This window comes from Osmerus eperlanus, chromosome 1 (assembly GCF_963692335.1).
Source record: "Osmerus eperlanus chromosome 1, fOsmEpe2.1, whole genome shotgun sequence".
Classification (NCBI taxonomy): Eukaryota; Metazoa; Chordata; class Actinopteri; order Osmeriformes; family Osmeridae; genus Osmerus; species Osmerus eperlanus.
This window is the reverse complement of record NC_085018.1, coordinates 22604487-22618382: the sequence shown is the minus strand read 5'-3', so window position 1 is coordinate 22618382 and position 13896 is coordinate 22604487. Positions and strand designations below refer to the sequence as shown.

Genomic DNA, 13896 nt, shown 5'->3' with positions numbered 1-13896 from the left:
TGGCAATTAATTTAATTTATACTATCTTTTAATTCATTAAATTAATCGTTTAATTATTTGCTACCGCTAAGAGATTAGATTACTTAAATAAATAGTTTGACGTAATTAGTTAAGTAAGATGTCTGTCTCTGATAAAGACCCCCCTCTCTATCTCTCTCTTTCTCTCTCCATCCTCCAGGTATAACAAGCGGGTGGCAGACCATTAAGGAATGCAGGGAACACACTGTACTCAACTGGTGAGTCTAATACGACTCATTGACCTGTTGTAAATCTCTGTAACAACCAACAGAAAACCGGTTCTAGACGTGTGTGTGTGTGTGTGTGTGTGTCAGTGGAGCGATGCGCAGAGAGAGAAGACACTTCCTGAGGGGAGCTCTCAAGGAGCTTCACAAGGTTCTGGAGGATGAACCAGGCCTGCTGGGTCTAAGGTACGCTGGATTTGAATTCAAATGTACAGTATTTGGCGGAACGCAAGGTGGGCAGAATTTCAATGTTATTTTAGGATACCTGTTGATGAAACGCACATATCTCTAAAGTCATGAAAGGAGGGTCCCTGGTATTTGATAGTGTGAAGATTACGTAAAACATCTTTTTATCTAGTGTTAAACTAAGGATTTCACATTGAGATCAAATAATGTAAACATCAAAACTGAAAAATTGAAGCCAGGAAGATTTCCCCTAGCCTTTTAATGAAGTTGCAAGACACAAGCAAGTGTTTGTCCTTCTGTCGTTGGCACTTTCATTAATACCGTTGGTGCATGTCTGTGCTGATCCTAGCAACTGTCTCAGCCCCCTAGCAACTGTCCAGCCTGGACAGTATGGTACACTTCTGCACATACTTGGACATTTCTCCTGTACCCCTGATTTCCCCTGGAGCACGCGATGAGGAGGATCAGAAGGCTCTGGAATAAACACAAATTCCATTCCTTGTTTCCTCCTGGAAACATTCCTCCTGTTTCTTCATCTCTCTGCCAACTGTTCCCCCAGGCGCTGTTTGTCTTCATGGCTCTGTCCTTCTCCCGTGACGAGGTTCTGTGGCTGGTCAGGCACTCTGAGAATATCCCCAAGACCAAGACCCCCGAGGACTATGTAGACGCGTAGGTCCTGCCAGCATAGAGACACACATCTGGGTCCTACCAACAACAGCACACATACACAGGCCCTACCAAGACATCTACATTTACATTTATTCATTTAGCAGACGCTTTTATCCAAAGCGACTTCCAAGAGAGAGCTTTACAAAGTGCATAGGTCACTGATCATAACAACAAGATAGCCACAAAAACATTGCGAGTAGCCAAAACATGAAGCACACATTGTGAACAACCAAAGTAAGTGCCAAAGGGAAGAACCATAAGAGCATGTAGTTAAACAAGTTACAATTAAACAACATGAACCACTATAAGTGCAAGTGTACCTGTGGAAAAAAACAAGCAACAATAATAAAAACAATATATCACAGCGAGTACAAACATTTTAAATCATACATCTACATCTATAAATATAACAAAGCTGAACCCTGTATACAGCACTTGTGTATGAGTGATGTTTAAGTGCTGTTCTGGAAAAACACACACGTGTGTGATATATTTGTGTGTGTGTGTGTGTGTGTGTGTGCATCGCAGGCAGATGGCAGAGCTGCTCTTCCACATGGAGAAGCTGAGAGCCCTGATGACCAAGCACAGACGCTTGGTGCAGCGCTACCACGTCCAGTACCTGGCCCAGTTTGATGCCCTGGTACTCAATGACACCATACAGGTGGGTCCACAGCTGCACACCTGGGTCACCTGTATAGACAGCTCACATGGGAACAGTGACAAAGGTGAATTTGATTGGATTAAATGTTGGCAATTATGGATCTGGCACATGGGTCGTGTTTCACTGGGGGATGTAAATCAAGACACCCAAAGTATTGAACCATCTACTCTATTCATTTTGGTTAAAATGGCTCCCATTTGTATATAGAATAACTAAATGATTAATTAAATATTGTTTAATCTCTGTCTGTCACTGTAGAACATGTGTGTCTGTCCAGAAGAGGAATCTGTCTTGATGACATCGTTTGTTTCAACCCTGTCGGTTCTCAGTATTAAACAAGGTAAGCTGGGATCACCTCCCAGTCAGTGTTCTCATGCTCACAGGCGTGTTCCCGTAAACCAGACTGACCTTTAACACGACTGTCTATAGAGAATCACCCAGCATTAAAGCTGCACTGAGGAAAGTACGTAAAGTAATACTCTGGTGATGTCATACATTTCTCACCAGTGGAGAACGGAGAAGATTTTGACTTCAGAGCTGTCAGACTGGACTGGCTCAGACTGCAGGTACAGAACATGACATCTGGCTCAACTGTATGATTCCAGAGAGATGCTGCACATGATTATACTTATACTACTGTAAGACATCATCGATAAGCGATTTCGAGTCAGCAGCTTGTGGAAAACTGTGGATCCTGGGATGGTCCTGGGATGATGCTGATGCCGTTAGAAAGGAAAAGCAAGTTTCAAAGCTAGAGAGCATTTCAACTCATAACTGAGTTCTGCAAGGTTTTTACCCTGTTTTGTGGGAACTATAATTGGGGAAAACCTTTGAGCAAACCACTGCCGACCCGCGCACTTCAGACACTGTGGTTCCTCAGTGTCTGACAGCTGGCTTGATTCACCTCTGTGCCACCTCCTAACCCAGGCCTATACCAGTGTGTCCAAGGCTCCCCTCTCCCTGAAGGACTACCCTGACCTGGCCAAGGTGATGAACATGACCCAGTTCCACACCAGGATGGTGGACAGCATCGACGCCATGCTCCTGGAGACTGCTGATCTCTCCACTCTCTGGTCTGTCCCAGTTAACGGGATCCTTTCATTCTCCAGTCCAGCTTGTCTTTTCACAGTAACGCCGCATGCTAGTACAACCATATATTGGCTTGTTGAAGCATTAAGCTGAAAGGCCAGAGATTTAGACCTTCTGTTTGTTTCTGTCTGTCTGCTTGCCTGTCTGCCTGTCGGCCTACCTGTCTGTCTCCCAGCTACTACCAGCGTGTGTTGGAGAAGATGTTCAGCCAGAGCAGTGAGGAGGTGACCATGCAGCGCTACCTCATGTCCTTCCCCCTGGTCTGCACCCACTTCAGCAGTGGCTCCAACCAGCTCTGCCCAGAGGAGGTCAGCACTGAGTCAGCACACACAGCTGGTGGAACAAAAGGCTACTAACTCGCCACACACAGCTAGCAACAGGCAACTGACTCACCACACACAGCTAGCAACAGGCTACTAACTCGCCACACACAGCTAGCAACAGGCAACTGACTCACCACACACAGCTAGCAACAGGCAACTGACTCACCACACACAGCTAGCAACAGGCAACTGACTCACCACACACAGCTAGCAACAGGCAACTGACTCACCACACACAGCTAGCAACAGGCAACTGACTCACCACACACAGCTAGGTAGCAACAGGCAATTGATTGTTAAAGGCATGATTATGATAATATAATATGAAAATGTCATGGTAAGGTTGATAGTAGGCAAGATTATTTTAGTGGGGAGCTGACTGGAGCTAGGAGGTGTAAGAGAAGCACTCACAAAAATTTCCTTATGTCTCTGTGTGTGTGTGGTGTGTGTGTCTGTGTGTGTGTGTGTGTGTGTGTGTGTGTCTGTGTGCGAGCAGATACAGGCCATTCAGAAGAGGAGTCTGCGTGTGTGTGTGACCTTCCTGGAGGAGATAGCCAGACAGACCGGCAGCGTGATCCTGGACATATGCGCCGAGCAATGCAACCTCCATGACCAGGTGAATTCTGGGTAACGTGCAGGTCATGAAAACAAATTAACGAGCCAAAGACGTTGCCAGTAATCCGTTTTCCAATTAAAATCACCCCAGCCTCTTCCAGGTAGGGCTTGCTGTAGGAAGACTACAGTGTGAGTATGAGGGGAAACCAGATGAGTAATTCGACAGGTTGATTCATTGACTGATAGCTATGAGTGTCCTGGTGGAAAATATGACTAAGCTGTTTATATGAGACTCGCTGTAAAAAGTGAGGGTGAGAGGGATATTTCTTTGCTTTTCCTTTAAACAGCCTACCAGCCGTTCTCAGTCCCCTGTCTCTGCGCTCTCTACCTCCTCCTCCTCTTAGCTACTGCCTAAGCACTGTGCTGGGACCATCAGCGCGGCTCATCGCAAGAGGCAGAAGAAACAGCAGGCCAAGAAGGGGGAGGTGCAGAAGGAGAAGCCAGGGGCAGAGAGTCAGAGGAAGGACAGGGCCATCGTCACAAAGTCAGATCCTCTTGAAAACTCCTTAAAACCCAAAAGCATGTCTCTGTTGTACTGTTACACCGCGTCATTTCACCATCTCAAAGTACTCGTGTTGTCGTTTTTTTGCTCTACACGGCCTGCGATGGCGACAGCATGGACAAGATGCACCTGACCCTGACCGAGCTGTGCTCCACCTTCGGCCTGTGCACTGACTTCACCATGTTCGACCACGTGGTCATCCCCACAGAGTTCCTCATCTCCCAGCTAGAGACGCGAATCTCAAAGTAGGCTGTTGCGTACTTCTGTACTGTATAATGCAACACACACACACACACAGTAACAGTCTGTGTGTCCCTTTAAGCAGAGCGTACCAGTACTGTACACACTACAGTTCCCCTTTGTTTATGTTCTGCTTTGTCTCTCTGTCGGAGAAAGATTATAATCTCCTCTGGCCCTGAGGCAGACAGACAGCTGAGTGTGATTGCCTTCTCTCTGCCTGGCCGGGACCCACATGTAAACACAGCTAGAGATCCGGGCAGGGTCGAGGAAGGCTTTTCAGCCTTCAGTGCGCTGCGGTGTAGTTAGCGAGCGACGCTCCATTGAGCTCGTCCCGTTCCTGACTGACGTGGTTCTGATGTGGGTTCCTCAGGATCATCGTGAGAATGACTCATTACAACCAGACCACCCAGGAGATAGCTCGCCCCTCCGACCTGCTGGCCGCCATCCGAGCCTACACGGCCAGCGTGCACACCCTGTCACGTTACATCAGCGTGGACGTCACTCGGCTGGTCAAGAATGTCCTGCTGCAACAGACCCAGCCTCTGGACTCGCAGGGAAGCCAGACCATCACCACTCTCTACACTAACTGGTACAAGCTCACCCCACCCTTTTCCAGGAAGAGGGTTTTTGCTCTTTTCTGACTTATCAGCCCCTGCATTAGGCTATCAACAGCGCTTCCTCATCAAACTCCTGTTAGCAGGAAAGAGAACTGCACAGCAACCGTTGGAATCTGCATCAAACCCTGTCCTTTTTGGTGTAGACTGCCTCATTGGCTGCCTCACACTGTAGGCTTCCTCATAGCTTTGCTTTCACTCTATTTTTGTGCATAGTTCCTCCTACCTTACACTTGTAGAGTGTAAGGTACCACTCTCGTCTTCCTCGTGTCTCCAGGTACCTGGAGGCGCTCCTGCGTCAGGCGAGCAACGCCATGATTGTCCACTGTCCCACAATGCACTGCTTTGTCAATCAGGGCAACGACAACGGCCAGAGTTTCAAAGCGGACCAATACTCGGACATCATTGGTGAGATGATCTGTGAATGGGTGTGATTCTGCTGTAGGATCCAGTGGGTCTAGTGATCACACCTACCTCACCTTGTGTAGTGTCACAATGAACTGATGTCATTGATGTTCTCTGTAGGGGTGGTCATCTTGGAGGACTTATCACTCTCACATGCACACTAACATGCATTTTAGTTTATATTTAGTGGTGTGTGAAGATGAGAGACTTTCTACAAGCCCTCGTCTCTCTCTCTCTCTCTCTGTCTCTCTCTCTCTCTCTCTCTCTCTCTCTCTCTCTCTCTCTCTCTCTCTCTCTCTCTCTCTCTGTCTCTCTCTCTCTCTCTCTCTCTCTCTCTCTCTCTCTCTCTCTCTCTCTCTCTCTCTCTCTCTCTCTCTCTCTGTCTCTCTCTCTCTCTGTCTCTCTCTGTCTCTCTCTGTCTCTCTCTCTCTCTCTCTCTGTCTCTCTCTGTCTCTCTCTGTCTCTCTCGCTCTCTCTCTCTCTGTCTCTCTCGCTCTCTCTCTGTCTCTTTTGGTGACTCACTCTCACTTTACAATAACTGCTTCAGATCTTCAGCACTGCACAGGCTTGTTTTACGTAACAGACATGATCCCAGCTGACTAATTGGTCCATCTCCCTATCAACTCTGTTTTTGATATACTAGTCAGTGCTATTCATATGTTCTTATCCGCACACGTCATTTCAGGGTAGTGATGCACTCTGCAGCAGAAATGCTTACCCGTAGTCTTTCTTCCTCGAATTCAAGAGAAATCAACCTCAGGCTCTGAGTAAAGCCACATATGTGCAGTCATGAGCAACCATCCACGTAGGCTAGATGACTCAATTCGACTTTTCTTACTGTATTAGTAGATAGTAGTCAGTCCTTAGGTGAAAAAAAGCAATTTAGTTAAAGATGATATGACTGAGAATGTCGAATACAAATGTATGATGAATACATTTTGATTACGTGTTTAATTTCCTCTAAACTGATTTTGAACTTACTGCAATTCTTCGAATCTGTTTGACACCTAATCAAAATACGCTTTTACGAAATCACTTTTATTTGATATTATGTACCCGTGTGTGATTCCAGAAATGCAGGCATTAGCCGAGCTGATTGGTCCCTATGGCATGAAGTTTCTGAGTGAGAATCTGATGTGGCACATCACCTCCCAGGTCAGCGAGCTGAAGGTAGGTATCCCCAAGAGGGCTCAGGGCTGCCTGTTTGTTCTGATCGGACATGGACTTTCACGTCCCAGAGAGAGGCTTTCATCTTCAGATATGGACGTCATCGAAAACACTATCTTTCATCTGGAGGTTATGATTCATCGTAGAGAGAGATGTGTATCTCCAGATTGAGTTGTTTCAGTTTAATGAAAAGAGAAAATATGAAAATATGAAGCTCTCTCCTCTCCCCTCAGAAACTGGTGATGGAGAACATGGATGTTTTGGTTCAGATGAGAGCCAACTTTGATAAGCCCGAAGCCATGGCCAACCTTCAGAAGAGACTGCCAGGTGAGAGAGGGAGACGGGAGGGAGGGAAGGATGGAAGGAAGCAGAGGCAGGTAGAGGAAGCAGAAAGACTATAGAAAATGGAGGGCAATAGCATCACTAAAAACACAGTTCCTGTAAGTTCCTGGAACCAGGCCCTTCGGCGTCTTACTCAACTCCAGATGACGTCTGTGTGAAACTTCACGCATGTGCAGAATGCACGGTATCCAACGGTATCTAGGACAAGTAGGTCTCCTCCAGCTTCCTCTGCTTTAGATCTCAGCAGGAGACCTCATCAAGCTTCAGCGGGCCATGTTATGACAGGGTAGTGTTTACCACACGTGGTACAGTATGGGAGGTACTGCGGTACTATACAGCAAGCTAACCTTCAGTCAGTCCCAGCGCTGCTTTTCTGCTCTAGAAAGAGACTGATCCACCATGCGTGTCTGTGTTAACAATCCTGTGACATATCCCCCCCCCCCCCCCGTCAGCCAGCGAGAACGTGCTGAAGAGGATGACCATCGTGGGGGTGATCCTGTCCTTCAGGACCATGGCCCAGGATGCCCTGGAGGACGTAAGAATCACCTCCTCCCACCTGCTGAAAACCACTGTGACTCTGACCCCCAGGGAAGAGGCTGATGGTCTTCATTTCATACACACTGACCACTTAGGTCTGCGTTTAGTGTTGGTAGGAAAAGTCTGACATAACAGCCACCAGTGTGTTCCAGGACAGGCCGTACAGTTCTTGTAATCAGTGTCCTCTCTTGGGGTGTGTTCCTGTTCAGGTCATGAACCAACGCTGTCCATACCTCATGGGTCCCATACAGTACCTGAGGGACTTTATCTCTTCAGAAAACGACATCAAGGTAGAGACCCCTCTCATCTCTCATCCCTCCTGACTTGTCGAACACTTTGATGAAATCACACTCCCCCCCCCCGCATTATTCATGTGAGAATTAAAGTAAGATAAATATGAATAAATAACCCCAGTCTCTGCATCTCCAGACCTCCTGAGGTAGAAGCAGCTCACCATGTAAACACATGATGAGTTACACAGGGGTTCTGTCTCCATCCGTGGTTCTTGTTACCATTAGGTTGGTCAGCATCCATCAAGGAAGATAGAATAGAATAAATAGAACTGCTCGTCCAGCCAGTGTGTCTGTGTACAGTGTGTGTGTGGTGCTGTTCTGTGGCCAACGTGGGTCTGTAGAGCTTTGCATGACAGACATGCTACATGCCCACAGCCGTCACCAGGGCCTGGCTGGCCTCTTTTCTATGATGTGATCATAACATAGCAGTATGGGCTTCCTGCGCCTCTGTGCTCTGCCTTCACAGGCCTCCTCTGACACACTGTGCAGAGAGCAGAGGAAGGCTTAGTAGGGCATGCAGTTCACCAACAGTTTAGTGGACCTTGAAGTTCACCAATAGTTTAATGGACCATGAAGGCTACTAATATTTTAGTAGATCATCAAGTTCACCAATAGTTTAGTGGACCAAACTGTAACATGTCGACAGGGTGTTGGTCTGTGTTATGTTCCTGATGGTCTCAGGTGACATGTTCATGACTCTCCAGGTGACTATGAGTGTGTTTGAGCTGGCGGCGGCGGCAGGGCTGACATGTGACATTGACCCCGCCCTGGTGGCAGCCATCGCCAGCATGCGCTCAGGTAAACAGGAAACACCTGGGTTCTTCACAGGAAAACTGGGGATCCCATAAAGGTTTCTTTTGAGTTCTTACATGTGTCAGGAAAGGTCTAGACATGCAACCCTTAATGATCACCACGTGCGTGTTACCCCGTGCTGCAGTGTGGGAGCCGCTAGCTTGTGGTCTGTAGTCAGCTGGGGTGTGTCTCTGGGGTTCACAGACGGCTCCTCTGTGGAGGAGGAGTACAAGCTGACCTGTCTGCTCCTGGTGTATGTGGCTGTGTCTCTGCCCACCCTGGCTCTGGACCCCAACTCCTTCTACAGCAAGGAGCACGGAGGTGAGGACACACACCCCTGGTACACACACCCCTGGTACACACCCCTGGTACACACACCTGGTACACACCCCTGGTACACACACCCCTGGTACACACCCCTGGTACACACACCCCTGGTACACACACCCCTGGCACACACACCCCTGGTACACACCCCTGGTACACACACCCCTTGTACACACCCCTGGCACACACACCCCTGGCACACACACCCCTGTTACACACACCCCTGGTACACACATCCCTGGTACACACACACCTGGTACACACACCCCTGGTACACACACCCCTGGCACACACACCCCTGGCACACACACCCCTGTTACACACACCCCTGGTACACACATCCCTGGTACACACACACCTGGTACACACACCCCTGGTACACACACCCCTGGCACACACACCCCTGGCACACACACCCCTGTTACACACACCCCTGGTACACACATCCCTGGTACACACACCCCTGGTACACACACCCCTGGTACACACACCCCTGGTACACACACCCCTGGCACACACACCCCTGGTACACACACCCCTGGTACACACATCTCTGGTACCCACCCCTGGTACACACATCTCTGGTACACACCCCTGGTACACACACCCCTGGCACACACACAAGCATGTTTAGGTTCCTGTAACACAGAGCTGGCCGTGGAAAACTTTTTCTTGTTTTGTGTTTTTATGTTTTGGCTCCCACACCGGTTTGAACTGATGTTATTATGAACAAGCTAATTATTTTGAACAAGTGAGTTTGGGTTGGTGAATCAGCCATGGTTGTTTCAAATGGACATGGTTGTTTCAAAAATATGTTTTAGCTCAGTGAGTGAATGGAACGTGTATCTATAGTTCACTGTCTTTAAATCAACTTACATTGACTAATAATAATACTTGAAACAAAAAATTACTTTGACTAAAACTCCCTGAATTCTGCCATTCATGGTCATCTAAAGCATGAAGACAATGGAAAATGAGAACCTTGTTTTTCAAATTACGTTTGTTTATAGACAGCTATGCTGACGTGTATTCCTAAAGTTAGTATTGGCCTGTTGCGTGTTGATATAAGTTACCGGGCACAGTGCCCAAACCCAGGAACATCAAAAGCTGCCAGTGGCAGATCTGCATCAGTGCTGAGGGGGTCTTTTGTTGGTCTCACAGTGGGTTCTTGGGTATATTTTGCTTACAAGACATTCAATGGTATAGATACATTTTTACTTAGAGGAAGTAGAGTTTTTCCTGTCGTGGTGAAACTGTGAAATTAAGTTGTCGTTTTGGTCCCTTGCCTTGCTGTAATGCTTTAGTGCAAACTTTTTTCTGCTAAGGCCAGATCATTTTTCCTTTCTTTAATGTGGGGCCAGGTCGGTCTGTAACAGAACATTACATGGGCCGGAGTGACTACCAGTATTATTGTGGAGATTTTATTATGATTTTAAATGTATTTATTATGCTAGATTAGTTTATTATTTTGGTATGCACCGTACATCCGTACATATCAAGGGATATATAGCCTATTAAAAGAGCACTGTTACTATCGTAATGACCTTTTTTCATATTCATTGCTATTGAATTCAAAACATTTACTTACTTATGCATATTAATCATTGTGAACAGATTTTTTATTTTTTTTGTGTGTCTGTCACCCAGGGGACAGACACTTGTTGTATTAAGTTGTCTTGTGTTGAGGCGTGTCTTGTGTTGACTAACACTGTTTCTGTTGCCAGGGCACCACAACAACATCCACTGCTTGGCCACAGCCATCAACCAGCTGGCGGCCGCCATGTACACCGTCCAGAACAAGAACATCCAGCAGCACATGAAGGAGTTTCTCACTGTGGGGAACAATAGACATAAAATAAATTGTTTATTTTATTATTATTTTTTTAATTTTTTTTACGATTGCTTGAATAAGATGGATTCATTCATGCAGTATTTTAAGGAAAAAAATACATTCTTACAAATTTTTCTTTGTTTGCCATCCATAGACTGGCAATCAGGCTTTGTATACAGTTTTCTGAATTAGTTCTTTCTTCGACCATGTTCTCACAGCAAGAGGGTTTTTGTGATGCAGATGCCAATCTTCATAGAAATTAACCCTGAAGAAGCTATGCCCTTATCTGTCTTCCTCTGTGGTTTTCCTACTGTAGGTGGCGTCTTCCACCCTGTTGCAACTGGGCCAGAACGTGGAGAGAGCGGAGAGTGGAAAGAACCGAGACTCGATCTACCTGCTGCTTCACATGGTACGCTCCACATGGTACAGTACAGCATCTTGCTGCTTCACATGGTACGCTCCACATCGTACAGTACAGCATCTTGCTGCTTCACATGGTACGCTCCACATGGTACAGTACAGCATCTTGCTGCTTCACATGGTACGCTCCACATGGTACAGCACAGCATCTTGCTGCTTCACATGGTACGCTCCACATGGTACAGTGCAGCATCTTGCTGCTTCACATGGTACGCTCCACATGGTACAGTACGGCATCTTGCTGCTTCACATGGTACGCTCCACATGGTACAGTGCAGCATCTTGCTGCTTCACATGGTACGCTCCACATGGTACAGTACAGCATCTTGCTGCTTCACATGGTACGCTCCACATGGTACAGTACAGCATCTTGCTGCTTCACATGGTACGCTCCACATGGTACAGTGCGGCATCTTGCTGCTTCACATGGTACGCTCCACATGGTACAGTACGGCATCTTGCTGCTTCACATGGTACGCTCCACATGGTACAGTGCAGCATCTTGCTGCTTCACATGGTACGCTCCACATGGTACAGTGCAGCATCTTGCTGCTCCACATGGTACGCTCCACATGGTACAGTGCAGCATCTTGCTGCTTCACATGGTACGCTCCACATGGTACAGTACGGCATCTTGCTGCTTCACATGGTACGCTCCACATGGTACAGTGCAGCATCTTGCTGCTCCACATGGTACGCTCCACATGGTACAGTGCAGCATCTTGCTGCTTCACATGGTACGCTCCACATGGTACAGTGCAGCATCTTGCTGTTTCTACGTTCCCCAGGGCCCCTCCTGGGGAGCGGGATTGCATCGAGCCATTTGACTGCACCAATAGGCTGAGGTCACACTAAGATCCTTTTTGTGTGGAAAAGGACCGACCCACATTTCTGTTTACAACTGCAAAAAAACACCCGTCATTCCAGAAAAAGTTTCTCATTTATATTTGTTTTTATATTTTTCGGGACCCCTGTCAGTCAGGGGCCCTTGGAATTGTCCTAACTTTTCCCCCCTATACGGTGCCCCTGGTAATAATAACACGTATCACTGGGGTTTGGATTGAAACCTGGTCTATAGGGGCATGTCATGAGCACCTATTAAAGAAAAGACAACCTCTCCTATGGTCTTGTGCCATAAAGGTAAAACTGCTGTACGCTGTTGCTAACCCTCCCCCTCTCTCCTCCCTCTCTCCTCCCTCTCTCCTCCCTCTCTCTCCCTCTCTCCTCCCTCTCTCCCCCTCTCTCCTCCCTCTCTCCTCCCTCTCTCCTCCCTCTCTCCTCCCTCTCTCCCCCCTCTCTCCTCCCTCTCTCCTCCCTCTCTCCTCCCTCTTTCCCCCTCTCTCCTCTCTCCTCCCTCTCTCCTCCCTCTCTCCCCCCTCTCTCCTCCCTCTCTCCCCCCTCTCTCCTCCCTCTCTCCTCCCTCTCTCCCCCCTCTCTCCTCCCTCTCTCCCCCCTCTCTCCTCCCTCTCTCCTCCCTCTCTCCTCCCTCTCTCCCCCCTCTCTCCTCCTCAGATTGTGGAGGCTTCTCCCTTCCTGAGCCAGGACATGCTGGAGAGCTGCTTCCCCTACGTCCTTCTGAGGAACGCCTACAGGGAGGTCTACAAGGCCGTCATCATCACACTGGGGTGATCTAGAAGCATCTCTTCACAGCACCGCCGCTCATGTCTGCTGCTGGCCTGGGTGCTTGGAGTCTCTGTTGTAATATTTGACTATTTGACTATTTGAATTTTGAGGTTTTCCCCCAGTTTGGGTACATTTAATGTTTGAAATTATCTTAAAACGATCTAAACCAGCATACCAGCTAACAAAACCAGCCTTGCATTGTAACTTTTCAGGATTTTTCATTGTTACCCTTTTTTAAAGTGTTTTTGACGAGATGTACAATTTAGTGTATGGTCTTGAGTGATTTTGTCTTACTAAAGCTAACACCTATGAATAAAGAAAATGAGAAATTACCTTAACAGAGAGGGCCTTTGTCAGTTACGGTATAATATGCATCACAATGGCCACAACATCTGAAAGAAATTTAAGGACCAAATTATTATGGTTTTAATTAGGTTTTATAAATTGTGTGTTTAGTAGTGAGATGCTTTTATTGAATGTAACATGGCAGTAGTCAACAAGCAATAATATCCTACAAAGGAGGAACAATAATCTGTGTGTGTAATAACAGAGGAGGGATCCAATTCAGAGAATTATTCCCCAGATTATTTTCAGTCTCTCCCTGTCGTTTCCCAGTCCCCAGGCAGTACTCTGGTGATCTGTTGGTACGGTGGGGAAATATCTCTCCCCCTTCCTCTCTCTTCCTTTCTATCTCTCTCTCCCTTCCTCTCTCTTCCTTTCTATCTCTCTCTCCCTCCCTCTCTCTTCCTTTCGATCTCTCTCTCCCTCCCTCTCTCTTCCTTTCGATCTCTCTCTCCCTTCCTCTCTCTTCCTTTCTATCTATCTCTCTCCCTTCCTCTCTCTTCCTTTCTATCTCTCTCTCCCTTCCTCTCTCTTCCTTTCTATCTATCTCTCTCTCTCTCCCTCCCTCTCTCTTCCTTTCGATCTCTCTCTCTCCCTTCCTCTCTCTTCCTTTCTATCTCTCTCCCTTCCTCTCTCTTCCTTTCTATCTCTCTCTCTCCCTTCCTCTCTCTTCTTT

General features: G+C 47.3%; 2 protein-coding genes across 2 annotated transcripts in view; one reads left to right on the top strand and one right to left on the bottom strand.

Annotated features, from left to right (window-relative positions):
• The first annotated feature begins 976 nt into the window (after positions 1-976).
• nckap1l (NCK associated protein 1 like) lies at positions 977-13599 on the top strand. The gene is made up of 20 exons (XM_062470537.1): positions 977-1097; positions 1626-1758; positions 2017-2098; positions 2266-2324; positions 2686-2831; positions 3023-3155; positions 3667-3786; positions 4130-4269; positions 4401-4532; positions 4898-5116; positions 5419-5549; positions 6619-6716; positions 6947-7040; positions 7508-7590; positions 7802-7882; positions 8590-8683; positions 8882-8998; positions 10729-10838; positions 11152-11244; positions 12768-13599. Exons 1-20 carry the CDS (start codon positions 1003-1005, stop codon positions 12882-12884), a joined length of 2277 nt encoding a protein of 758 aa, XP_062326521.1. The 5' UTR covers positions 977-1002; the 3' UTR covers positions 12885-13599.
• LOC134027573 (elastase-1-like) overlaps positions 10252-13896 on the bottom strand; it is a 90636-nt gene continuing 86991 nt past the window's right edge. Inside the window, exon 9 of the transcript XR_009931455.1 lies at positions 10252-10261. The gene's annotated coding sequence lies outside the window, so the exon portion shown is untranslated. The remainder of the gene's footprint in view (positions 10262-13896) is intronic.